The 26,261-nt window shown below is 40.9% G+C and overlaps 1 protein-coding gene across 41 annotated transcripts in view; it reads left to right on the top strand.

The window, feature by feature from the left end:
• Nucleotides 1-2,091: 2,091 nt before the first annotated feature.
• Nucleotides 2,092-26,261, top strand: part of NEB (nebulin) — a 105,308-nt gene continuing 81,138 nt past the window's right edge. For all 41 annotated transcript variants that reach the window (XM_085584012.1, XM_085584017.1, XM_085584014.1 and 38 more), the window contains exons 1-32: nt 2,092-2,245; nt 2,958-3,068; nt 3,567-3,632; nt 8,829-8,873; nt 10,371-10,613; nt 10,975-11,082; nt 11,227-11,331; nt 11,632-11,736; nt 11,835-11,939; nt 13,107-13,211; nt 14,247-14,351; nt 14,525-14,632; nt 15,079-15,195; nt 15,834-15,935; nt 16,018-16,125; nt 16,220-16,324; nt 16,714-16,812; nt 17,042-17,146; nt 17,699-17,806; nt 18,306-18,617; nt 19,103-19,309; nt 19,976-20,080; nt 20,204-20,311; nt 20,475-20,786; nt 21,163-21,369; nt 21,653-21,757; nt 22,356-22,463; nt 22,663-22,974; nt 23,167-23,373; nt 23,823-23,927; nt 24,716-24,823; nt 25,768-26,079. In XM_085584012.1, coding sequence (XP_085440138.1) covers nt 3,600-3,632; nt 8,829-8,873; nt 10,371-10,613; nt 10,975-11,082; nt 11,227-11,331; nt 11,632-11,736; nt 11,835-11,939; nt 13,107-13,211; nt 14,247-14,351; nt 14,525-14,632; nt 15,079-15,195; nt 15,834-15,935; nt 16,018-16,125; nt 16,220-16,324; nt 16,714-16,812; nt 17,042-17,146; nt 17,699-17,806; nt 18,306-18,617; nt 19,103-19,309; nt 19,976-20,080; nt 20,204-20,311; nt 20,475-20,786; nt 21,163-21,369; nt 21,653-21,757; nt 22,356-22,463; nt 22,663-22,974; nt 23,167-23,373; nt 23,823-23,927; nt 24,716-24,823; nt 25,768-26,079 — 4,314 coding nt within the window. In that variant the 5' untranslated portion in view covers nt 2,092-2,245; nt 2,958-3,068; nt 3,567-3,599. The remainder of the gene's footprint in view (nt 2,246-2,957; nt 3,069-3,566; nt 3,633-8,828; nt 8,874-10,370; nt 10,614-10,974; nt 11,083-11,226; nt 11,332-11,631; nt 11,737-11,834; nt 11,940-13,106; nt 13,212-14,246; nt 14,352-14,524; nt 14,633-15,078; nt 15,196-15,833; nt 15,936-16,017; nt 16,126-16,219; nt 16,325-16,713; nt 16,813-17,041; nt 17,147-17,698; nt 17,807-18,305; nt 18,618-19,102; nt 19,310-19,975; nt 20,081-20,203; nt 20,312-20,474; nt 20,787-21,162; nt 21,370-21,652; nt 21,758-22,355; nt 22,464-22,662; nt 22,975-23,166; nt 23,374-23,822; nt 23,928-24,715; nt 24,824-25,767; nt 26,080-26,261) is intronic.

Raw genomic sequence — 26,261 nt, forward strand, 5'->3', positions numbered from 1 at the left:
GGCTCCACCTAGGGCACAGGGAATGCTTTTGAAATATTTTGTCCTCCAGAAAGTCAAGTTTGTATTTCCATAGAAAGTCAAAAGCTGGACTTGATGATCTTGGAGATCTTTTCCAGCCTTAATGTTTCTATGGTTTTGTGAATATTCCATCAGAATATTCCATCAAAAATCAGACATAAGTTTTCCCAACAAAGCAATTGAAAAGAAAATAGGAATATCAACCATTGGTATTCCCTTTACCTCATACATGTTAGGAACAGGGAGATTTGGAGTCGCCATCCCTGGAGGTGTCCGAGGAATTGCTGGAGGTGGCACTCAGGGCTCTGGGCTGGGGACAGGGTGGGCTTTGGGCACAGCTGGGATTCCATGGGCTGACAGGGCTTTTCCAGCCTCAGGGATCCTGGGGTTCTCCTTGCCCACACAATGGCCACAGTTTGCTCAGAGCTGGTCCTTGAGATTTGGAGCTGAAGGAGCAAAATGCAGGAATTAAATATTTTCTCAAGTGGCCCAACAGCACCTTCCTCCCCTCTTTGTACTCTGATGGCAGAACAAAAAATCTTATCTTCAGTTCAACTTTTCATTTCACCAATAATCCGTTTGTTCTCAGCCTCCTTCTGTAAATTCCATTGGTTACTCCATGCTTTTTCCCAGCCCTGAGCTGTGCTGCTGAAGATCTTCCACGCTAAAGACAGCTGCATTTCAGGGGCAGAAAAAGTGGTGCTGGCACCCTGCGTGTCATTCCAGCTTTGTTTAGTGTCTTTCTAAACAAGATGTCAAACAGCAGTGTAAAATCTGAAGATGATGTTCCAGTAACACTTGTGGAGTATCACAGAGGGAGAAACTCTTTGCAGGAACTTCCAGGACTGGGCTGGAATGACAATAATGAATTCTTCAATAAGGAAAGCTGGCCCTTCACTCCATTAAGGTTTGTTATTGATAATGAAGATGTCACGTGTGGCATCTATTGAGAAGCAACTCTTGGGAGGAAAAGGAGCCTGCGAGTATTCCTGGAGTGCACACATGGAGGATCAGGAGCAGAGAGCAGCAGGTTACGTTGAGGTTGCTCTCCAGAGACCCCAACAACATGCTGTGCTAATTTCTAGACAATTTCAAAACAGGTTAAGAACATTAAATAGACAGAAATCAGATTAAAACGGGAAGGACTGGCTAGTAAAGCAAAATGGAGAGTAATTGAAAATGGCTCGGCCAAAGGAGACAGGGAGGGGTCTGCAGCTCTGGGCAGAGCCTAAAATACTTGGCAGAAGTGAACGAGATATGATATTTCATCTGGATATAAATATGAACCTCTGGAAAGAGTTAAGGAAGAAGATGTCTCTCAAGGGCTCCTGAGGACCACTTATTGAATTATGTGCTCTAGCACATGGAAAGGGATCATTGTTGATATTGGCTTTTGAATGCACCTCGTTGAAGAACCAAAGTCAACTCTATTTGTCAGTCGAGTGATCCCCCAAGAAGTCACGTCTGATATCATCACCCTGGTTCTGCTCCGTGCACCATGGCATTCCTGACCTTCCAAAATACCAGGGTTGCTCCCCGTCACTTGATCTGTTTATCGACTCTTCTTGGGCTTCCTTCATCAGGGACGTTGGCTCTTTGTTGGGTTCCTTCCCTGCAAACCGTCGCTTTTCACACGTTCCTGGGTCTGCGTGATCAGCTACGAAACATTTCAGAAGTGATAAAAACATTGACACATGGTTTGCGTCACGGTGAAAAAGCACTTCAGGTGTCCTTAGTGGGTGAAATGAAAGACATGTTTATATTAAAATTGAGTTTGCGGTGTGGACTCCTCAAGTTCAGAGACTCTTGAATTTGGATGGTTATTCAGGCACATCATAGGAATGAAACTGCCTCCATCAGCTGAAATTCAATGTCATTATCAACTCTGAGAATTGTGTTTTTTCCATTGGAGCACTCCCTTGGCTTTGCCTGGGGCTCCATCTCGCCGAGCCCTGGTGAGCTCCAGCCGAGCTCTGGTGTGTTTTGGGTTTCCTGAGGAGCACGGAGGTGCCCGGCTCCCTTTCCCTGATGCTGCTGAGAACAGGTGCCCTCCCTCGGGGTCACCGAGTATATTTAGGGATGAAACTCGAGCGGGCTGGAGCCAGATTGGCTGTGTGGGCCACACGTGTCACCGGGAGCCACCAAACCCCCTCGCTCTCGCCCAGTGCTGCTCAGGAGGGAGGACTGGAGAGCCTTTGCTCCAAAGGATATTTACTGGATGTCGCTGGTAAGGACATTTTAAATGCATTTCTCTTCTTTTCTTTAGAAGAGGATCTTGAGCTGTTTCCCCATTCTGTAGTTTTTTGGGAATACTTGTTGTGCTTTGCCCATGGAAGTCAGGTTTTCTGTCTGAATAACCGGCTGCGGGTTGGAGGAGGAGGAGGAAAAGACCTGGAATGGGGTTTGGAAGTGTGGCTGAAGGTTGTAACAGTGACAGGTTGAAGAGGTTGTGTTTAAATGCAAGCCCCACTTCCTGAGTTTATTCACACACCTCTGCCTACTGCGTCCCACGACTCGTCCCTCGTTATTTGAGTTATTCTTCATTTATTTTAATAGAATACAACATGGTTTTCCCAATTGATTTTTGGCCATTTTTCTCAGCCCGTTGGGACTAAAAAGGGCCAGTATTCCGTGTTCCTATATTTAACCTGCATGACTTGACTTCCCTTGCCTCAGAAGGAATTGCAGTTTAGCCAGCTCAACCCAAGTGCCCCATCAGTTGGCAGGATTAGCTTACACGGCAAATATCCCTGGACTCAGGAGCAGCTGTTCCAAAGCCTCATCCCCTCCCAACATTAGAAACAGGGCTGCAGACGCTGGTGGAAAATTGCAGCTTTGCCTCACAGCAAAATCAGTGTGTGAGTTAATTAGTTCAAAGGGTCTGACAATAATCTGTGCTTTGTACTTCAGCCAACTCTATGGATTTTCATCTTTTCCAGGTCTGAAGAAACAGAGAGAAAAAACCCGCAAGAGTTTAAAAAAAAAAAACAGCCCCAGAGCATCTCTGTAGGCTGATGCTGGGAAGACAGAAATTGCCTCATTAACCTAAGGTCACTTAAAAAAATATTTTAAAAATTTTTCCACATTATGATCTTACTTATGAATGAATATAATAGAATATTAATCTCCCACTCAAACAGGAGCTTGAATGATATAATGAAATAGCGTAGAATAGTCACAGAGAAAAGAAAAAATGCTTCAAATAATTCTGTTGTAATGAAAATATCACATCATGTTTCAAGAGATCTCTTCTTTATCTCTTTTATTTTATTTATCTCTTTTATTTTATTTTCATTGGATCCAGTGTTGGTGTTATAACTGGAATGAGGTATTTGTCCAGAATTATAGTTTATATCAATATGTTTGAAACTTAATCCAATGTTTTTCCTTAACAGTCCAAGTAATGCCAGATCCCAACTTTATTTAGGGTCTGACTAGTTACTAACCATGACCCCAAGGGCTTTATGAGCTTGACTTGTACTTTCTCATGGTACTTTCAGTCATGGGCTAATACTATTTATTCACATTTTCACCTGCTGCATGACCAGTGAGTGGGGGAGAGACAGAAGCAAACCCTCAGAATGGAGGAAGAAGAATATGAGGAAGTTGTGGAGGTAAGAAGAAAATGTGAGAGTAGAAATGTTTGTTTCCTGCCTTGTGACTGCATCCATTAATCACCTCACTGAGATGCTGCTCAGGAGCAGAGGTTGCTGTTTGCTCTCTGAAGATTAGGGATGATTAGACATCTATTAAATAGTTTCATCACTAAAACAACAACAACAACAACAACAGTTGCTCTCGCAGGAGCAAAGTCTCCTGGCTCCTGTCATAGTTTCTCAGTTTAAATAAGGACTGGAACCATCCCACACTCACAGTGCGAGGTTTTCTGATTACTCCCTGCATAATTATAGATGCACTGGGCCAGCTCTTTTCCCTCCTGGCTTTCCCTCTGTCACTCAATCCATGCTGGAGATGGCTCTGGAAGCCCCTTTCTAGCCCTGCCTCTGCAGAAATGCAGCAGCTTTGTGCCACCAGGGGACCACAGACCAATTTAGCCTGGGACCCTGCAGGGATGGAGCCGGGCTTAAGTGACAGGACAAGGGGGGAGGACTTTAAACGGACAGAGGGTAGATTTAAATTAGGTATCAGGAAGGAATCCTTCCCTGTGAAGGTGGGGAGGCCGTGGCATGAGGGTGCCCAGAACAGCTGGGGCTGCCTCTGGATCCCTGGAAGTGTCCCAGGCCAGGTTGGAGCAGTCTGGGATAATGGGAGGTGTCCCTGGCATGGCAGGGGGTGGAATAGAGGACCTTTAAGATCCCTTTCAACCCAGGGCATTCTGTGATTCCATGATTCTATGTCCATGGAGGTGCATCATTGATTCATTTGCCAGTCGGTCATTTAAACTCAGGAAACGGAATAAAAAATTCCTCAGGAACTGGGCAACTTACAGCTGGAGCCACGGGAACAACTTTGTTACTGAAACAATACACAAAATTAACAGTGTGGTCTTATTTGGTGCATTGCTACCACTCTGAAATTAACTTACGTGTTATGAAATACGCAAAGTCTTGTAAAAAGTCACTCGGTGTTTGAGGAAAAGGAGATTATAAATGTAAACATCATACAACTCATTTCCACCACGCTGTGATTTCGGGTGGTGTGAGGGCACTGCCAGCTTTATATATTTCAAATAGTGAATGAAGTAAAGACAAATTATTTGCCAGTCAGAGTAGTTAAATGCATTTTGCAAACATCGCTCATAAAGCCAATTTTGAAGACATTTTACTACCTAGCTACAATGACACCAACTCTTCGTTAAATTACTTATTCCATGTTACTTACAATTGCTTTTATAGTTCCTGTGCATTGTGTGCTCTTTTTAATGAATATTTATTTTGCTCTCATTGTTTATTTATTCCGGCATGGTATTTTGGGCTTTTTGTTCACACAGCCCCATTTAATCCTTTGTTTTTAATTTTCAAAGACCACCTTGCTGTAACCACATCCCTTGGGCTGAGGCGACACTGCTTTAGTAGCTTCCCTTAGGATACTCATGGGGAGATGCTAAATAAAAGAGGAACAACAGCATCTGGTACAATTTTAAGCCTTTCCACAATATTCTTAATTCCTCTATCAATCCAAGATTTTAAACCTATCGGCAATCCATCTTCTGAAGGAGAAGGACATGATCATAAACTATTGAGTGGCTGAGATATTGCTGAGGATTTTAAAATGCTATTTTTTACCTTCCTCTGGAATTATGAGCCAATACTTGATGTTGTAGCTGTCTTGGGATGTGCAAACATCTCCTGCCGAGTTACTTGAGCTTTTCGGAAGGTTTTGTAGAAATTTTGTGGAAGATTTCGCAGGGGGTTTGTAGAAGGTTTTGTAGAAAGTTTGTGGGAGGTTTTTTGTGGAAGAATTTGTAGGAAGTTTGTGAAAGGTTTTATAGACAGTTTGTGGACGGTTTTGTAGAAAGTTTGAGGAAGGTTTTGTAGAAGGTTTGTGGAAGAATTTGTAGGAAGTTTGTGAAATGTTTTATAGAAAGTTTGTGGATGGTTTTGTAGCAAGTTTGAGGAAGGTTTTGTAGAGGGTTTGTGGGAGGTTTTGTAGAAGGTTTGTGGGAGGTTTTTAATGGAAGATTTTGTAGGAAGTTTTTGAGATGTTTTATAGAAAGTTTGAGGAAGGTTTTGTAGAAGGTTTGTGGGAGGTTTTTAATGGAAGAATTTGTAGAAAGTTTGTGAGATGTTTTATAGAAAGTTTGAGGAAGGTTTTGTGGGAGGTTCGTGGAAGGTGTCAAAGGTGGGTCCAGCATGGAAATCACCTCAGAACATCCCAGTATGTCACAGCTTGGGCAGTACAGCTTGGTCCCTTGAACTAACTTTGAGGAAAAGCCCTCAGAAAAGGGCTTAAATTTTAACAACAATTTTTTTTAGGTTCAAAGGGTTTTCCGTTCCCGCAGCTGCGGGAAGGGACCCCAAGCTCGGAGGAGCCTTTCCAACACAAACCCCGCATTTCCCCATTTCCTCCTGGTGCAGGTGAAGCACATCCCGCAGACAGCGGCTGCTGTTGGTGCAGCAGTGTCTTTAAAAATCGATTTTCCGTCATTTCGGAGCGGGAGCCGCGGCCCCGGCCGCCCCCTCAGCGCCGCCGCCATTTCCGCGGGACGGCGCCGCCGCGCGGCCGCGGGCGGGAAGTGCCGGGCGGGGAATAAATATTTAAAAAAAAATATTCCCAACAAAAAGCTCCCCTGGCACAACCTGCGCCTGTTTCCTATTGTGCTGTTTCGATTATTCCCCGGGAGCAAAGCCCGATCTGGCTGCAGGTCGTGGCAGGAGTTGAGCAGAGCCAGGAGGTCCCTCCTGAGCCTTCCCCGGACCGAGCCCGTTCCCGGCTCCCTCAGCCGCTCCTGCGGCTCCCGATCCTCTCCCCGATCCTCTCCCAAATCCTCTCCCAGATCCTCTCCCAGATCCTTTCCCAAATCCTCTCCCAGATCCTCTCCCAGATCCTTTCCCAAATCCTCTCCCAGATCCTCTCCCAGATCCTTTCCCAAATCCTCTCCCAGATCCTCTCCCAGATCCTTTCCCAGATCCTCTCCCAGATCCTTTCCGAAATCCTTTCCCAAATCCTCTCCCAGATCCTCTCCCAAATCCTCTCCCAGATCCTCTCCCAAATCCTTTCCCAGATCCTCTCCCAGATCCTTTCCCAGATCCTCTCCCAGATCCTCTCCCAAATCCTCTCCCAGATCCTCTCCCAGATCCTCTCCCAGATCCTTTCTCAGATCCTCTCCCAAATCCTTTCCCAGATCCTTTCCCAAATCCTCTCCCAGATCCTTTCCCAAATCCTCTCCCAGATCCTTTCCCAGATCCTCTACCAGATCCTCTCCCAGATCCTCTCCCAGATCTTCTCCCAGATCCTTTCCCAGATCCTCTCCCAGATCCTTTCCGAAATCCTTTCCCAAATCCTCTCCCAGATCCTCTCCCAAATCCTCTCCCAGATCCTCTCCCAAATCCTCTCCCAGATCCTTTCTCAGATCCTCTCCCAGATCCTCTCCCAGATCCTCTCCCAGATCCTCTCCCAGATCCTTTCCCAGATCCTCTACCAGATCCTCTCCCAGATCCTCTCCCAGATCTTCTCCCAGATCCTTTCCCAGATCCTCTCCCAAATCCTTTCCCAGATCCTCTCCCAGATCCTTTCCCAAATCCTTTCCCAAATCCTCTCTCAGATCCTCTCCCAAATCCTCTCCCAGATCTTCTCCCAAATCCTTTCCCAGATCCTCTCCCAGATCCTCTCCCAAATCCTCTCCCAGATCCTCTCCCAGATCCTTTCCCAAATCCTCTCCCAGATCCTCTCCCAAACCCTCTCCCAGATCCTTTCCCAAATCCTCTCCCAGATCCTCTCCCAAACCCTCTCCCAGATCCTTTCCAAAATCCTTTCCCAGATCCTTTCCCAAATACTCTCCCAGATCCTCTCCCAGATCCTCTTCTAGATCCTTTCCCAAATCCTCTCCCAGATCCTCTCCCAGATCCTTTCCCCAATCCTTTTTCTTGTCCCGGCTGGAAAAGATGCTCCACTGGACGTGGTGCTCACAAACAAGCCAGAACTGGTGGGAAATGCAAAGATCGAGGGCTGCAGTGACCATGGGTCAACGGAGCTGAATGTACAGGGAGCAATGAGCAAAATAAATGGAATTATCCCAGAGTTTCGAAGGGAAGAATTGGGGCTGCTCGGGGAAAATCCCATGGGAAGCAGCAAAGGCACCCAGGGTAGTTGAGTGATCCTTCAGCGTGATTTTCCCTGAGCACACAGCTCAGCCCAAAGTGCAGAAATCAAACAGCAGAAGGGTGGAGGAACACAGAGCTCCTGACTGAGGAAAATAACAAACAAACAAAAAAATTATATATATATATATATATATATATATATATATATATATATATATATATATATACTGAAGGTGAAAACAGGAGCAGACAACGTTATTATTTAAAACATTGCGAACTCCACTTCTATATCCATGGGCAATGTTCAGCTGGATTTGGTCTTCAAGGAAGGCAAGAAGGAAGATCCAGGGAGCTGCAGGCTGGTCAGCCTCGCTCCGTTCTTTGGGAAGGCTGTGGAGCAAATCCTTTGAGAAGTTATTTTTAAACACGTGAAAGACATGAAGGTCGTGTGGAGAAGCGAACACTCAGTTATCAAGAGCAATCTATGGCTGATGAACCTCATTAATTGTTATAATGAGTTCACAGCTGCTGGACAAGGGGAGACCAGTGAAGGTTGTGTACCTGGTCTGCTTTAGGGACACGTCCCATTGTGGTTTATTCCCCAGATTTATGAGATTATAAATTATGGGGGGATAATGGGCAGTAAAATGGGTGGAAAATCAGCAGGCTCAGAGTTGTGGTCAGCAACAAAGTTAAACCAGCAGCCAGAAATTATTGGTGTCCTTGTAGGAGAAATCCTGAGCACAACAGTCATGAGTGTCACCAGATAAAAAAACAGGAAAATCCTGGGGTTTAAATGCTGATGCTTTTAATGTGGTCATCAATGTTGTCCCTCTTGTGGGTAAAATTAGGTAACAATATTTCATTAATTATCTGGGCGATTATTAGTTGGGGAATGTATGGAATAAAAATCCAATCATTAATGCAAAATTTGAACAGATATTCAGAGTTACCAAGTGACGCCATAAGCACCTGTGAACTAAAATCCTGTTTCTCCAGAAATGTGTTTTCAAACAGCTTCACAGAAGCTACAATTTGCTGATCTGGCTTAACAATGATGTTTTTTCTCTTATTTTTTTTTCAAAGTACTACATTGAGGAGACGGTTATTGAGGAGGGTGAGCCACATGAGGTAAAGGTCCCTGTCATGCTGCATGTAGCACATAAATGCAAGTAATTAACCTGAAACACTAAATGAGCAGCCTTTTGTATTTTGAGGTTTAATTTTTCACGCTAAGCACACAAATATCAGTGAACAATTGCTGCTTAATATTTTATTTTTGCTTCAAGTCCCTGCTGTGTGATGATCTAAGATCAGTTTACATGTATCAGTTCTGTTCCCTTCGCCTTGTGTAATTTTACCGAAAAATTACAGTTTTGCAGATTTTTCATCATGTAGTGGCAACAAATATTTGGGTCACCAAGGAGTGACTGCCATAATTTGAAATTCTACCTCTGAAACAGCTATAACCCAACTCTCTGCTGTGTTATCATGAAATATTCTCTATGGCAGGGGCTTATGCAGAAGCAGAAGTTATTAAATCTTGATGCATTTTCAGCTCTGTCTCATTGATGCAAATAACTCTCAGAACTCTGACCTTCATGAATTCTGTTTTAAAGGCAATTTTTTATAAAGCTAATTGGTATGAAATAAAACCTGACACTTATTTGGGTGGGTTTGGGGTACATTTTTTAGTTGTGATAATTATTTTTAGATGCTTTTCATTAGAATCTTAGTATTAATACTAAGGATAATATCCTTAATATCTTAGTATTAAAATTACTGCTTGCAGCATGACTATGTTGATAAGTAAGTGTATAAAGCATTTAAATTGATTGGAAATTAATGCATGTAGAGCAGAGGCAGCTGGAGCCCCACTCTTCCAGACCCTCTGGAGAATAATTCCATGAGTTTGATGCAGGAATCAGCCAGGGAGTTCATTCCTTGTGGGTTTTTTTTAGGGTGGGTGATATACAGGGAGCACAATGGTAATCCCAGTAGGAAAAGTGTCCCTGATTTTCTGTCTCCATGAGGATCTGGATGAGAGCAGAGCATCCTTTCACCATCTGGGGGGGTGAAAAACACGCATCCTAATGAACTTTTACAGCTGTAAAACAAGTGATGATTGATTTTTGTTGATCCCCAGGTGGTCACTGAGACCATCAGCACAGACTACTCAGTCCCTGAGACCACCACAACCACCTACACAGCTGAGCTCACCCAGCTCAGGGCAGTCAAAACTCTTATCCTGATGAACTTTTACAGCTGTAAAACAAGTGTTACTGATTTTTTTTTTAATTTCCAGAGATCACTGAGACCATCAGCATGGACTACTCAGTCCCTGAGACCACCACCTACACAGCTGAACACACCCAGCTCAGGGCAGTGAAAAACACTTAAATAACAAACTTTTACAGCTGTAAAACAAATTATTATTGATTTTTTTTTTTTTTTTTGATCCCCAGGTGGTCACTGAGACCATCAGCACAGACTACTCAGTCCCTGAGACCACCACAACCACCACCTACACAGCTCAGCAGACCAGCTCAGGGCAGAAAACTCTTATCCTAATGAAATTTTACAGCTATAAAACAAGTGATTATTGATTTTTTTTTTTTTAATTTCCAGGTGGTCACTGAGATCACTGAGACCATCAGCACAGACTACTCAGTCCCTGAGACCATCAGCACAGACTACTCAGTCCCTGAGACCACCACGACCACCACCTACACAGCTGAGCACACCCAGCCCTCTAGGGAGGATGCAGCCCCTCCCATCAGGAAGAAGACAATCCGCACAAAAGTGGACCCATCCAAGTTTCTGACACCTTACCTGGAACACAGCAATAAAATGAAGGACTTATTCAGCGAGGTCGGTTGTCCCTTATCTCTTATTTCTTGAGGAAGACCAGCTTTGAAAATGTTTTACAGGGGTTGCTTGATAGTTATATTGCAAATATCTGGGTTTGTCAATACTAAGCTCATGGGGAGAATATAATAAATTAGAGGTGATCCAAGTTAGAGATGGACTTTTTCTGTTGTGTCAGATGGAATAAACTCAGCTGGCTAAAGTAAGCAGAAGTGCAAATGTCGTTGAATAATTTTAGTTAATATTATTGAATAATCTGTCCCAAATTCCTGTCCTAACCAAGTAAATATGGCAACAATTTATTATATAGTTCTGCCAGAGCTCAGGGATATGTCTTAATTATTTTTATCATTTTTTTTTCCAGAACAAGTACAAGGAAAAATTTAGAAAAGAAAAAGGAAAGCCATATGCTTCCACAGTTGATACCCCAGAAATCCGGAGGATCAAGAAAGTGCAGGACCAGCTCAGTGAGGTGGGTAACAACTGCATTTCTCAGTTCATCCAGGTGCTGGGTGTTTATATGAAGGGTGAAAATGTCATTATTCCATTTTGTTGTTTTTTTTTTTTTAAATCAGTCAGTTTTGCTGTGGAATCAATGGGTTTTGTTGTGCTCCAGGTTAAATACCGCATGGCTGGGGAAGTTGCCAGAACCATTTGCCACGTGGATGAAAAGGCCATGGATATAGAACATGCAAAGAAAGTGTCACAGCAAGTGAGCAAGGTCGGTGCCCTCTGACTTTCCCAACACTGGTGGAGCCTGAGGTTGCTGATAAGGACAATGTTTTGACTCAGGGTGCTAAAACAACCTTTATGCAACAATTTAGAAGCACAGGAGGGATAACAGAGAAGTTGGTAAGGCAAATATAAATATAATATTAAATATTTCCAGTTGCTCTGTTCAGATATTACTACTCTGAGACTTTGATTTTGAAAAAAAAAATATTTAAAGCAGGCAGTTTATTCTCAGAAGTAAATATTTTTTTAATGATAGAGTGACCAACTTGCTGATCTTTCCTTCCAGGTATTATATAAACAGAACTGGGAGGAGAATAAGGACAAGTACCTGCTTCCCCCTGATGCTCCAGAGCTTGTGAATGCAATAAAAAACACAGCTTTGTTCAGCAAGGTAAGAAAAGCTAACCACAGATCTAAGCAGCTGAAGTAAATTAAGCTTTCAAAGCCAGAAATTAATTAATAACGAGCATTCTGGCATTTTTCTTGTAGAAACTCTATACTGAAGACTGGGATGCAGACAAAACATTGTTTTATCCCTACAATGACAGTCCAGAGCTCAGAAGGGTGGCACAGGCTCAGAAGACTCTGAGTGATGTGAGTATCATGGCAGGGATTTGCAGGGGTCTGTGGTGTCCAGGTGACCCCAAGAATGTAAAAGTCCTCATTTTCCTGTGCAGCCAAAGGAGGAGTCTGAACGTGCAGGATCATCTTCTCAAGGTTATTTTCCCTTATCTAGAACATTCTTTCTCTACCTGCTGAGCTCTGGCCAGCAGGTCAGAGATACCAAAACCTATGTGTGCCATGTTTACAATAACATGCCAATATCTATCATCTATGTTAGACAGTGTGTCTCTACCTTAAACCAATAGAAAAGTGTCACCATCACAGCAAGACATGGAAGGCAAGAAGAAGGAGGTCAGGACACGCCCAAATCCCTCCATCTTTTCCCTTTGAACCTCATTCTAAAAAACCCAAAATTCTACTTTTTCACCCTGTGTTAACTCAGCTACCACACTGCTCAAACCCTTGTGACTTGTAATTCCTCACACAAAGTTGTCAGTTTTTTCCATGGGCTAAAATGGAAGCCACAGGTGTTTTTCACTTCATGCCAAGGTCTCTGAGCCCTCTGCCAGGGTCTGGAGACAGCCAGGGCAGCCAGAGGGATGTCCTGGACTCCCACAGGTACCAAAGGCTGTTATGCTATGGTGTAACCTGGGCTGTACCATGGACTTTGATTAGATAGAAAAACTTCACAGTGGAACAGAAAAAAAGGGTGAGTGTGCACTGATAGCTCTGATAGTAGTGATATTTCATAGAAAAATATGTACTTGGTGTTACAAAGTAGAGCATATTGGAGTATAAATCCATTGGCAATTTGATGCTGGGCTAGGAATGAATAAAATAATTCATTTATTTAATCAGCAAGAGGACCTTGAGTAACTGCCCAAATGCAGAAACTCTCAGGGTTGTCTCCAAGTCCACTTCACCCTTGTGGTTCTGCAAAAGTGCCTCTAAAAGTCAGGAACTGGTGGGACTGGGATTTGCTGATCTTTAGATACACAGAACTCTTCAACAGGGGATTGCAGCTCTCAGTTGAAGATTTCAGTGAATTTTGCAGAGGTTCCAAAGTTCCCTGATAATACACAGATTAAAGAATTCCTGCTTCAGGGGCTGTGGGCAGAATTCCTTTTATTGATGTGGTGGTAGCAGAGTTCAATGCTGTCACACTCAAATAAATGTTTATTTCTTCCATCCTTTCAGATTGTCTACAAAAAGGGGCATGATGAAAGGAAAGCAAAATTCACCACTCTGCCAGATCCCCCTGATGTGGAACAAGCCAAGAAGGTGACACGGCAGCTGAGTGATGTGAGTAGAACTTCTGCCCAAACCCCACTCCTGCAGGGAGAGAGGCAAAAAGAGACCTAAGGAAAAGGCAAAACACACAGGAAGACCAATTTTTGCTGGAGAAATTTGGGCCAAATTGCATAATCTTGTAATGCAGATATCAGGTTTAAATTCCATTCAGAATTTAACTACTCTTCTTCTTTTTAAAAATTTTTTTACTGTGTATTGAAAATTATATACATTTTAAGATTAGAGAATTACAGTATTCACTCATGGTGGAGAAACCACTTTGAACCCATTTGTAAGGTAATATAATTAATGTAGAGAAAATTTATTGAATCTTGTACTTCCAGAATTTAGCTTAAAAGCTAAATTGTCATCAACAAAATTTTATAACATGGAAAAAAAGGATCAGTAACATAATTCTTTGAAATTAATAGAATAATAAGCTTTGTAGGTATCTCCAAAACTATAAAACATAGATTTAAAAAAATATATTATTTTTGGCATATATGTTCTTCAGCAGTGTTAAAACATTGGAGGAGTTTTATTTTTTATGGAAAGTAATGCAACTGTGGCTGAAAATGCACCTGGACCACTGAGTCAAAACTCAGGCAGGTGTTTTGTTGTTAGACAAACTCTTTAAACTTTTAATACTTATTTCTGTGAGCTTGAATAAATAATGAAAATCACAAATACCAGGTAAATAAGAGGGTTTGCTTGTAACCAGTTCCAGCAGCAATCCCAGTAAATTCTGACTTGATGGGCAATATCCTAATATTATGTGACCAGGGAGAAAATAGAACTAAAGAAATATGTTAGAGAGGATTTATTAACCTTTTTAGGTCAGGGAAGGTACTAAAGGAAATGACTTAACACTGAAATGGTTTGGCTAAATAATATTTAAGGCGTTTTTGACCATAACTGCTAAAATAGTTATAAGGCAGGTGTCAAATATGAAGCAGCTTTAAAAAGACAGCTTTGAAAAATGAATCTGTCAGGTGAAAATGAAGCTGTGTCTTGGAGATTCAGTTTTATTGTTTTTTTTGCTTATAGGTTATTTACCATGAAGACTATAAAAACAAAATCAAAGGCAAGTGGAGTCAAACTCCGTGCTATGATGTGGCAGTTGCAAAAATGAATGCAGAAAATCTAAGTATGGTGAGTGAATCCTGCAGAAAATCTTCAACAGTTTTATCCCTGTTTATGCTCATTTGGAAAATACTGAGGCTCCATTTGTGGCATTGCTTATTTCCTAAATAATCCCTGTTGTATGTGTCTAATTTACATTTAAATTTAATTAATGTGTTGTTTTCTGTCTCTGTTCCTAACAGAGGAAATACCAGGAAGACTTTGAAAACATGAAAGACCAAATCTACTTCATGCAGACTGAAACTCCAGAATATGAAGCCAACAAACGAGCTTCAGAAAACATCAGCAAGGTGAGGGAGCTGTGTGCCACCTGCTCAGCTTGGGAGCACTTCTGAGCTCCCACAAGTTTGTGCTGACATTGTTTGGGCAAGACCTTTCATGGTCCTTTGCCACCATAAGTTAAATAACAGGGGAATTTTTCGTGGAAAGCTGAAGATTATATAATAGAATAGATTCGTGTCACCAATAGGATGGTTTGGGTGGGAAGGGACCTTAAAGCCCACCCAGTGCCACCCCTGCCAGGGCAGGGACACCTTCCACTGTCCCAGGCTGCTCCAAGTCCCATCCAACCTGGCCTTGGGAATTTGATGCAGCAACTCATCAAACATCAAACAAATCCCTGCCCCATGCTGGGGATGGGGCAGCCACAGCTTCTCTGGGCAATCACACAGGTTAGTGAGCATTTGGCTTTTAATAGTGATTTTAAAAACCTCTTTTTTATTTTTATCCTTTCAAGTTCAAATACAGAGCAGACTATGAAAAGAAGAAAGCTATTGCAGATTATAATGTGCTCCCTGCTACAGAGAACCCATTGCTGAAGCAATTAAAAACTGCAGGAAATATTCTGAGTGATGTGAGTATTATCAATGTACAGCTACATCATTTTCAGTCATGTACCAGAAACCACACTCATAATTTCTTCACAAGGCTTCTCCTTTGTAGTATTTTTAGTGTTGTAGACCCATATTTGTCATGAGATAGCATCAGCCAGAACAATTCAGGAAAAGAATTGAATTCTCCACAGATGAGTGGAGTAGCAGCAGCAGTGGCACATGGATGGCTAATTAGTGTATAGTTCATTTAGATCCTTGTGGATAATGAATCACAAAATGACAGTTCTTCCCTTACTGTTTTAAGGAATTTCAGCTAATAATGATAATATATATGGTGCTTTTACATATTTTAGTATTATATTCAGGTTATTCACTGTGACAGTCTTCTCAATTCCTCTTTTATTTGTATGAAAAGAGATTGACTATTTCTTAGTGTCAGAAGTTCAAGAACCATTAGCCAGACCTTTCTGTCTTCCCTTAGAAACCTAAAAAAAGCTATTTTTAAAGACCATTGGGAAAACAGTGCCATCTGTTTCTCAATCCTGTGGGAAAGCTTTTCTTTGGAACTGTTTCTCTGTTTTACTCTTGTAATTTTTAACATGGTGGGGGCGACTTGCAGTGAAATCTCCTGCATGATCTGGTATTATTTGATTTGCAGAAATTATACAAAGAAGCTTATGAACAGTCCAAAGGAAACAAGATGAATTACTGTGAGACACCCAAATTCCAGACTGATGCTGCTCTGAAGAACTTTAGTGATGTAGGTATTTCACTTGGGGTTTGTTCTAGACTACTGACCCTCTTGATTACTTTTGCTTCTCAACTCATGGTTATTTTGGCAGATTAAATATAAAGATGCATATCAGAAGAATATTTTGGGGCACTACTTGGGCAGCTTTGAGGATCCTCATCAAATCCACTGCATGAAGGTTGAAGCTATGAAAAGTGATGTAAGTGTGGCAATTGTTTTGTTTTCCCCATCACTCTGGCAGCTCAGACAAAGCTCAGCTGTAGTTCCTTACTGAATGTTGCTCTTGTTCCTAGAAAAATTACAAAGCAGATTATGAGGAGGAAAAGACAAAGTGCTACTTCCCTCAGACCATAACTCAAGAGTATGAAGCAATCAAGAAGTTGGAGCAATGTAAAGATGTGAGTACAGGACAGCAGTTGTTCACCACAGAAAAATTAACTGAGTGATCCCTGGTAGCATCAATGATAATGAGTTTGGCCTCATTGCCATATGTGACTTTAAAAAAAAAAAAAAAAACCAACATTTTCATCTCTATTTTAGGGCCTTTTGTGACATCTAGTGATCAAAACAGATATAGCACAATCCTTTTTATGACAAGTAAACCCATAAAATAGGAGCAGTAGTACTAAAATGAAGAATGAACCTCAAGCATTCACCTGCTTAAATAAATATTTTTTCAAATTAATACTTTAAAAGTACTTAATTTATTAGTAATTTTATTTGTTTTATCAATACTTGGAAAATACTTTGTATGTGTTTTCTACAAATTTTTTAAATCTTCTTTCAGTACACCTACAAAAAGCATCCTGATCAAACCAAATTCACTTCAGTGACCGACTCTCCAGTACAAAAGCAAGCAGAAATCAACAGCAAACAGCTGAGTGATGTAAGTAAACTTTGGAAACGCTCTGACATTCCCAATTTCTGCCCTGTGCCCACCTTCACTTCATCCTCCAGCTTTAAGAGCACTCCTGAAATAATTGTGTAGGTGGCTGTGTGTATTCACAATTTTATTTCAGCAGAACATCACCTGGAAATCAGATTTTTAAAATAGTTTTTCAATTCACAGTCTATAAATTGGGCTGCTAAATATCTTCCTTTCTTTTTCTTTGCAGATATTGTATAAATCAAAAGGGGAAGAAATTATTCACAAGTACCACCTCCCTCCTGATGTGCCCCAGTTCATCCAGGCTAGAGTTAATGCCTACAACATCAGTGATGTGAGTATATTTTGAATTTCAACACCATGAAGATCTCCACTGATGGTATCAGTTTTATTGCTTTTGTGATGTTAAATTTTTTGGTGGCATTATCATCCTTCCAGGAATGAGATAAAAGCTGACATCTCCCTTAATAGCCTTGGAATTTTAATAATCTGACCAGACTGATAAAAAAGCCCAGCCAGGCTGCTATCTCCAGTTCCTTTGGAGCACAAATAGTGAGTTTGAAGCTAACAGGAAAAAATTTCTGAAGGTTCAGTCAAATGAAAAAGGGTTTTGCATAAGAAAGGCCAAAAAATGCCACTGATAGAGTTGTTCTAAATAAAAAGTAAAAATGCTTGTGGAATTCATGATTATCTTTGTAGCAGGTTTATTCATTATAATAGAAGTGTAGTTTGTGTACAGGTTAACATTTTTCCTTGAGATTACATGGATGAAACTGGGTATTTAAATTCCTGTAATAAAATCTCCTGTAACAAGAACATGGGATTAAAGTCTTTATTAGAATTGCCATTCCTGACACTGCAAACTCTTCCCTTTTTCCCCTCCAAGGCTAACTACAAAGCAGACTGGAAGAAAACCCTTGCCAAAGGCTATGATCTGAAACCAGATGCCATTCCAATTATTGCTGCTAAAGCTTCTCGGAATATTGCAAGTGATGTAAGTAGGATTTACATCCAGTGGAACACACACCCCTCCTGCATTCCATTAGTTATTATGATTTACCTGTGCTGGACACCTGTACTCCTGCTTTAGCAAAAGGTTACAAGTGACTCATCATTCCTCTCTTAAACATTCTCAATTGAATATTGGGATATTGAATTGTTTGGTGAGGCAGTTCAGTAATTGATTATTACCATAGTCTTAATTAAAAGCTGAACGTCCCTGGCACTTGCAAGCCTGTGTCAATGACAATGGTGAGGGAGAGCTTGTAGCTACAGGTGTGGGTTGAGATATGTACCAGGTATCAAGAAAAGCTGAAAAATCCAATAATCTTCTTCTTTTTTTTGACCTAAATGATCCTGTGCTGACATTAAAACCATTTATTAGGTTCTAGAATGAACTTCACATTAGGACCTTAAAACTCAGTGTTCTAAACCCATCCAAAGTGTGTTTTCTCTTTCCCAAGTGGGAAAAGCTTTTTTTCCTTTGTCTCTAGTACAAGTACAAGGAATCCTACGAGAAAGACAAAGGCAAACAGGTCGGGTACCGGAGCCTGCAGGATGATCCCAAACTTGTTCACTACATGAACGTGGCCAAAATCCAGTCGGATCGGGAATACAAGAAGGATTATGAAGTCACCAAGACCAAATATCACACTCCTCTGGATATGTTCAGCGTGACAGCTGCCAAGAAAGCCCAGGAAGTGGTGACAAACACTGGCTATAAGCAACCAATTCACCATTACACCCTCCTGCCTGATTCTGTGAACCTGGAGCTCTCCAAAAATGTGATGCAGCTTCAGAGTGATGTATGTCATCAATAATCAGCTCCATTTTTAATTCTCCTCAGGACTCTGTGACACCATTAATCTTTTAAGGCTGAATAATTAATTTATATAATCCAGTATATATTATATTGAATTAAGAGTAGGTTGGGATGTAAGTGACTGGCCTGGAGCCATTTGTTTTCCAAACATTATCCGAATTATGTGCAGCTATTGAGTTCTAGGAAACTTACCTAGCAAGTACAACTTTTTTTATATCTCTCCATATTTGGCATATTTCCAGAAAATTAGAGTTTTTTTACTAAATAATGTACTTCTGTAGTAAGATTTTAATTACTGTAATTTTATTTCTCTTAAATACTGACTCTATCATATTTAAATTTTCATTAAATCTAAATTTCCCCTCAAAAATGAATGTCCAGGGGAAGTTTTAAGGCTTCACCTGTTTTATGTGTATAGACACTAATTTTTATTGCCTCACTGTGTTTTTCTTTTTTATTTCTGAAAAGAATCTGTACAAATCTGACTTCAATAACTGGCTGAGAGGAGTTGGCTGGGTCCCAATTCAGTCACTGGATGTAGAAAAGGCCAAGAAAGCCACGGAGATTCTCAGTGAGAAGAAATACCGCCAGCATCCCGACCAGCTCAAGTTCTCCATCCCCATGGATGCCATGGAACAAGTGCTGGCAAAGCAAAATGCCAAGACCATGAACAAGGTGGGAAGTTGTTGGATTTGGATCTTTGTCTTGTGAAGTTGTGGAGCAAGGTGCAATCCCACTGGAATTATTAAAATTTCCAGAGGGTGTGGTAGTTCCTTTGTTAAGACTGGGCTCTGAGAGATCATGGTAAGCCTCTGACTGCTCATAATGAAGGACGTTTCATTTTCTGTTTCTAAAGATTAAAGAATTCTTCTCCAGATTTATAGTGCTTTGATAATCCTTTTTTTTTTGTAGGATGTATTCACAATAAGTGAGCTGCAGAAAACCTGGAATTCTGTCAGTTTTGTACAAATGTCCTGTAAAGTGGGGTTCTTTACACTTGTCTCTAGTTATCCAGGACACCAGTGATCCTTATTCCTTGTTTTCCATGGAAAGAATGTCTGTGAAAATAAATTCTGCTTCCCATTAATGCATGGAAGAGCACAGATGGGAAACTTTCATCTTCAATATTTATTAATTATTAAAACATACTTCAAAAATTTCTTAAAATACTAAAGAAAGGAGGAAGATAATGTTGCTCCTCAGCAGCTTTCTGAAGGCTATTTCTGGTGCTAATAATATTTCTAGGAAATACTATTTATTGCAAATGAGCAGAACAAATGCAAACTCTTATTTTATGAGTTCAATACCTTTTCAATGCTAACAATTCCTTTGTAATTGCAGAGGCTGTACACAGATAAGTGGAACAAAGAGAAGACCAGCATTCATGTGATGCCAGACACCCCAGAAATTCTGCAGTGCAAAGTGAACCAGATGACCATGAGTGATGTGAGTTGCTGTGCTCACCGCGGGCCTCCAGTGCCTCGCTGTCATTTTAATGCCTTGTTTGAAAATATTTCACTTCAGAGTTCTGCCTTCATCACACCTGTTCTCTTTCACATCTGACCTTAGAAACTTTACAAAGCTGGATGGGAGGAGGACAAGAAGAAGGGTTATGACTTGCAGCCAGATGCAATTCCAATAAAAGCAGCCAAGAGCTCCAGGGACATTGCGAGTGACGTGAGTCTTGTTGCATGATGCCATTCTGTGACTTTATTTAAATTAAGTGACTAAACCTGAGATCTTGTGATCTGGGGTTTTTTTTTTTTCAGTGATAAAACAGAGCTTAATATTGCATTTTCTAATTGAGGTTTTTGCTGTTCTTTCTCTTTCCTGCTCTCAGTATAAATACAAACTGGCCTACGAGAAGGCCAAAGGGAAGCACATCGGTTTCCGCAGCCTCGAGGACGACCCCAAGCTGGTGCACTTCATGCAGGTGGCCAAGATGCAATCTGACAGGGAGTACAAAAAGGGTTATGAGAAGGCCAAGATTAATTTCCACACTCCAGTTGACATGGTCAGCGTGGTGGCAGCCAAGAAAGCTCAGGAAGTGGCTACAAATGCAAACTACAAGAACTTAATCCACACCTACAATGTCCTGCCAGATGCTATGAGCATTGAATTGGCCAAAAACATGATGCAGTTACAAAGTGATGTAAGTAAGATGTTCTTCAGCCTCTGCAATGTGAACTGAAAGATGTTTAGCTTATGAAAAAACACTGTAAGAGAAATAGTATTTTGTTAGTGGAATTAGGTCAGGTGTCTGTGAAAAAGTAGTAAATTATACATGTTTTTCAACAATTACAGCAATTTTATTTTTCCTAGACTCTGAAATATTTCATTAATGAATTTGAGCTTAGAAATAAGCAATTTTATGAATATTTATTCCATCAGGCTCTTCAGGAGTAATAGTTACGTGCAAACCAAGACAGGAAAAGCTTCACTTTTCCTTAATACATTTTATCTTGTACTTCCAAATTTATCAACTATTTTATCTTTCATATTGGTTTTTATTTACTTTCTACCTGCAGAATCAATACAAAGCAGAGTATGATGAAACTATGAAGGGTGTTGGGTGGCTCCCACTGGGCTCCCTGGAAGCTGAGAAGAACAAAAAAGCCATGGAAATTGTGAGTGAGAAGAAATATCGCCAGCATCCAGACAAATTGAAGTACTCTGTTCCTATGGATTCCATGAACATGGTCTTGGCTTTAAATAACGCCAAAATCATGGATGAGGTAAGAAAGTGCTCATCAGAATTCATTTCAGAAGTGGGCAACAATCTACATCTGATTTAATAGTCAACCTTGTTGTATGCAGAGCTTTAGAAAACGTGATTTTGTTTTGTAGCTAATGAATGTGCTTTAAGTGCTAAAATAAAAAGATAAACGTTGCTGTTGTGGTAGTAACACATCATAGTCATGGCAGTTTGGATTTCAAGTGGAAAAAGTATTTTAAATAGTTTTATTTGATAATAACAACAGATGTTCAGGTCTCTCATTTTTTTTTTAATCCTTCCAGCACAAGTACAAACAAGCCTGGGAAGAAGACAAAAAGAAAATTCACATCACCCCAGATATTCCACAGATTGCTTTAGCAAAAGCAAATGCATTCAATTTAAGTGAAGTGAGTATTGTTTGTAAAGCTATGACCTTGCTCTTAGTTTTTGATTAGGAATAAGTAAGATGAGAGCGTGCAAAAGTCTCACCTTGCTAACCTGTAGTAATTTCACAAAACCTATTTTCCTTTTCCCTGCTTCCTTCCCCAAATTAGATACCCAGAATTGCCAAGAAAAAGCCATGTTTGTAGTCAGGTTGTGAAGTGTTCATGAAGACCATTAAAATATAACTATTGCTAATGAAATACAGTAGACTTTGAGTACTGTTCATGTTTGCTACTGGATTTATTATTTTATTATTGATTATTTTATTTCTCCATGCACAAAGTTTTGTACAAGGTTCAAAATTGCAGGTAGCACCTGGTTTTTTTTGGTAAAAGATGACATTACAGACAGATTTTGGTAGCCAGTTGTTAAATCTGCATATGCTAAATAAAGTATTGCTTGTAATTATGCACATCTGCCATGTGAGCAGAAATAGACTTTTTGATCTCTTTATTTTTTAAGGTGACATCCTTATAGGTGTAACTTTTCACCAATATTTGTGCATGTGGAAAACACATAAATTTTTGCTTTTTTAAAAGATGCTTCTTGTTCCTTTTGTAGAAAATGTACAGATCTTCATTTGAGGAAACCAGGAAGAAAGGATATGATCTCAGGGCTGATGCTATTCCTGTCAAAGCTGCCAAAGCTTCCAGGGATATTGCCAGTGATGTAAGTTCTTGGGAGGAAAATGGGCAGGGACAGCTTCCGCTATCCAGGGGTGCTCCAGCTGGCCTTGGACACTTCCAGGGATCCAGCCACACCTTCTCTGGGCATCCTGTGCCAGGGCCTCAGCAACCTCATAAGGAGAAATTTTCCCCTTAATTTCAAATCTCAATGAATCAAAGTCTCTGTTTCTGTTCTCTTTCAGTATAAATACAAATTAGGGTATGAAAAAGACAAGGGGAAACTCGTCGGCTTCCGCAGCCTCCAGGATGATCCCAAACTTGTCCATTGCATGCAAGTGGCCAAGATGCAGTCGGACAGGGAGTACAAGAAGGCCTATGAGGCGAGCAAGACTCATTACCAGACACCTTCTGATACCCTCAGCATGGTGGCAGCCAAGGAGGCCCAGGACCGTGTCACCAACACCAACTACAAGCGCCTGATCCACCAGTACATGCTCCTGCCAGATGCCATGAGTCTGGAGCTGTACAGAAACATGAACCAGATCCAAAGTGATGTAAGTTTTCTTCTTGTGACTTTTGTTTTTACGTCGTACCCTCAGTTTGGAAAGGACAGGATTATCTTTTATGAGCTGTCTTCTTTTTGTGGCTTTTGTTTTTCCATCACAGCCGTGTTTTGGAAAGAACTGGATTGTTCTGTATGGGCTGTTTGTACATTGTCAGCTTTGCTTTTGTGTCCTGTTTGGCAGAATGAGTACAAGCAGGATTACAAGGAGTGGTTCAGGGGGATTGGTTGGAGTCCCATTGGTTCTCTGGATGTGGAGAAATCAAAGAAAGCCACGGAGATTGCGAGCGATCGGAAGTACCGCCAGCACCCCAGCAAGTTCCCCTTCACCAAACAGAACGATGCCATGGACCTGGTCCTTGCAAAGCAGAATGCAAACATCATGAACAAAGTGAGTATTTAGGGGAAGAGCTATGTAGGCATTCACATCTCATCCATTCCAATAACCACTCAGTAAATCTCTATCACACCTTTATGTGGCAGCGTTCACCTGAGAAAAACAATTGTCACAGGCTCCTTTCATCTTTTTTTCACTCAATGAAACAGCATTGCTTAAAGAAATCTTTTCTCATTTTTCTCCAGCCTCTATTCAACCCATTCTTTCATAGAAAATCTTGATAGTTTGCTTTCATTATAAGCAAGACTGGACAATAACTTAGGTGATTTTGGATTAGATCATTCATTCGTAAAATAATCTGAGTCAGCGCCTTCACCTTTTCACTCATTCATATCCAAATGGAAAGGTGAAAGCCCTGGAAGAACCATCTTTTGTCATTTATGTAATTTTTGTCATTTTGTCATTTATGTCATTACACATCTGATGTAACTTTCTGTCCATAGCATGCTTATACCCAAGCCTGGGAGAAGGATAAAACTCAGGTCCATGTGATGCCAGACACACCAGATATTCTACAAGCCAAACAGAACAAGACAAACTACAGTCAGGTAGAGTATTTTGATACATTTTATCAACATTTTAAATTAATATCTACTGGAGATTCAGAACACAGGCAAGAATTTCATGTGGGTAATATTTTCAGAGGAAAATAAGTACCAGCTTCAGGCTAGAAAACTAACAGACTAAATTGCATTGTAATGTGTGGAAAATACAAGTCCTGCTTTTGAAGTCTGGAAGTGCATAGTCCATACTCTATGCTTTGCATAGAATTCAGTCATGTTAAAAATTCCTTACTATAAAATTACACGTTAATTGTGTATATTTTTAGCCTAACCTATGGGAAGAAGTCGATGCAGTGATTCCAGCTTTTCTCTCTGCTTTAAGATAGGAGAATTGTGCCAATAGAAAACACTCAGGTTTTGCTTTGCTCAGAGGCAAATATTTGACTTAAGAATGCCTGTAGTTAAAATCAAATGTGGACAAACTGGCTTGACTGTTAAATGGCTTCATGAAAACCTTATTAAAATTTTGCTAAGGCAATCAAAAAGTGTTCAGTTATCTCAGATGTATATGTTTCAAATTCTCCAGATGGGTTTCAAATCAAGATAAGCTACAGTAGGAAGCTGCTGAATAGTGACAAACTATTTAGTCCCTCTCCTAAGCCTCGGAAGACCAGTATTCCTTGTTTATCAGTTTCCTGTCTCAGTTCCCATTCTAGCAGCCCTTCTCTCATCACTGAAGCCTATGAAGTGACCAGAATTTGGATTATTAGTGTATCTAAATAACAGGTGACATATATATTACTGGTTTTAATTAATATTGTTTTCAATTTTAGAAACTCTACAAACTTGACTGGGAGAAAATGATAAAGAAAGGCTATGACCTCACACCTGAAGCCATGTCAGTGAAAGCTGCCAAAGCTTCAAGGGACATTGCAAGTGATGTAAGCAGCATTTTAACTCAGTGTGACATGCACTGACCTGCTTGTTACAACCTACAGAGTCCCAGTAAATTGAGATACACCTCTCTGCTAAGGTGTGGCTTGGAGTCAAAACCAGCATTGCCTGAGTTGTTTGTGTCCACTTTAACAAGGGTTTCTCTGTCATTTTAACAAGCCCAAAGGTTGGTCCATTCATGGCTGGTCATAAAAATTGAGGAGTTTTCTGCTCTTTAGGCTGCTTCATTTTCAGAGCAGCAGCAAATATGGTCCAATTAGCTGAGCCCAGTGCCTATCCAGAGAAATACTCATTACATCTCTGAAACAGATGTGGTGACACATGGACTGCTGTTACCATAACTTGGTACAAATACAACTGCATTTCTTTTATCTTTAGGAATAGAGAATTTGTTAATTCTCAAAGGTATTTTATTAATCATTAGGAAATGTTTCTTGGGCTTAAGTATCTTTCTATTTCATAATTTTTCATGTTGATGATGTTACTCATCAAAATGTTTCAGTGTGTCAGTATTAGGGAGCTGTGGGTCAGAGGGCACAGGAGACCATTCCTATTGCCACAGTCTCTTCCTTTCCAAGGACTCTTTCTTTCCCAGGGAGAGCATTGACTTAGTGTATGACACCAAGTCATACACATTAGTCAAGGGGCTGCTGAAACTTTACATGAGAGACCAGAACAAGTTGCTTATTTATAGAACCATAGAATCACAAAATGCTTTGGGTTGGAAGGGACATTAAGGATTATTCAATTCCACCCTTTCTGTGGGCAGGGCCACACTCTGCTATCCCAGGTTGCTCCAAGCCCCATCGAACCTGGTCTTGGACACTTCCAGGGTAATTTCATGAGGAACATTAAGATGAGGGAATATATTGGTGTTGTGTCACTTACATGTTTGTCACTGTGGTTTGTGGTGCCACCTTTGCCATTGCAGTTCAAGTACAAGGAAGGATACCGCAAGCAGCAGGGACATCACATCGGATTCCGCAGCTTGCAGGATGACCCCAAGATGCTGTGGTCCATGCAAGTCGCTAAAATGCAGAGTGAGAGGGAGTACAAGAAAGACTTTGAGAAGTGGAAGACCAAGTTCAATATGCCTGTGGATATGCTGGGCTTCCTTCTGGCCAAGAAGTGCCAGGAGCTGGTCAGTGATGTGGACTACAAACACATTCTGCACCGCTGGACTTGTCTGCCAGACCAGGTCGATGTCACCGAGGCAAGGAGGGTCAACGAGCTGCAGAGTGATGTAAGCTCCCTGTGGGTTTAATTCACTTATTTCCATGCCAAATAATTACTGCTGACTGGAAGGTATCTTTGATGACTCACATTTGATATCAGTATACATCAGATTGGAGCTAAACTGACAGACTTTTCATAGGGTTTAATCAATGAACAGTGAAATAATCTGCTATGGTTTTGATTTTCACC

The sequence above is a fragment of the Lonchura striata genome, chromosome 7, assembly GCF_050655825.1.
Source record: "Lonchura striata isolate lonStrDom1 chromosome 7, ASM5065582v1, whole genome shotgun sequence".
NCBI lineage: Eukaryota > Metazoa > Chordata > Aves > Passeriformes > Estrildidae > Lonchura > Lonchura striata.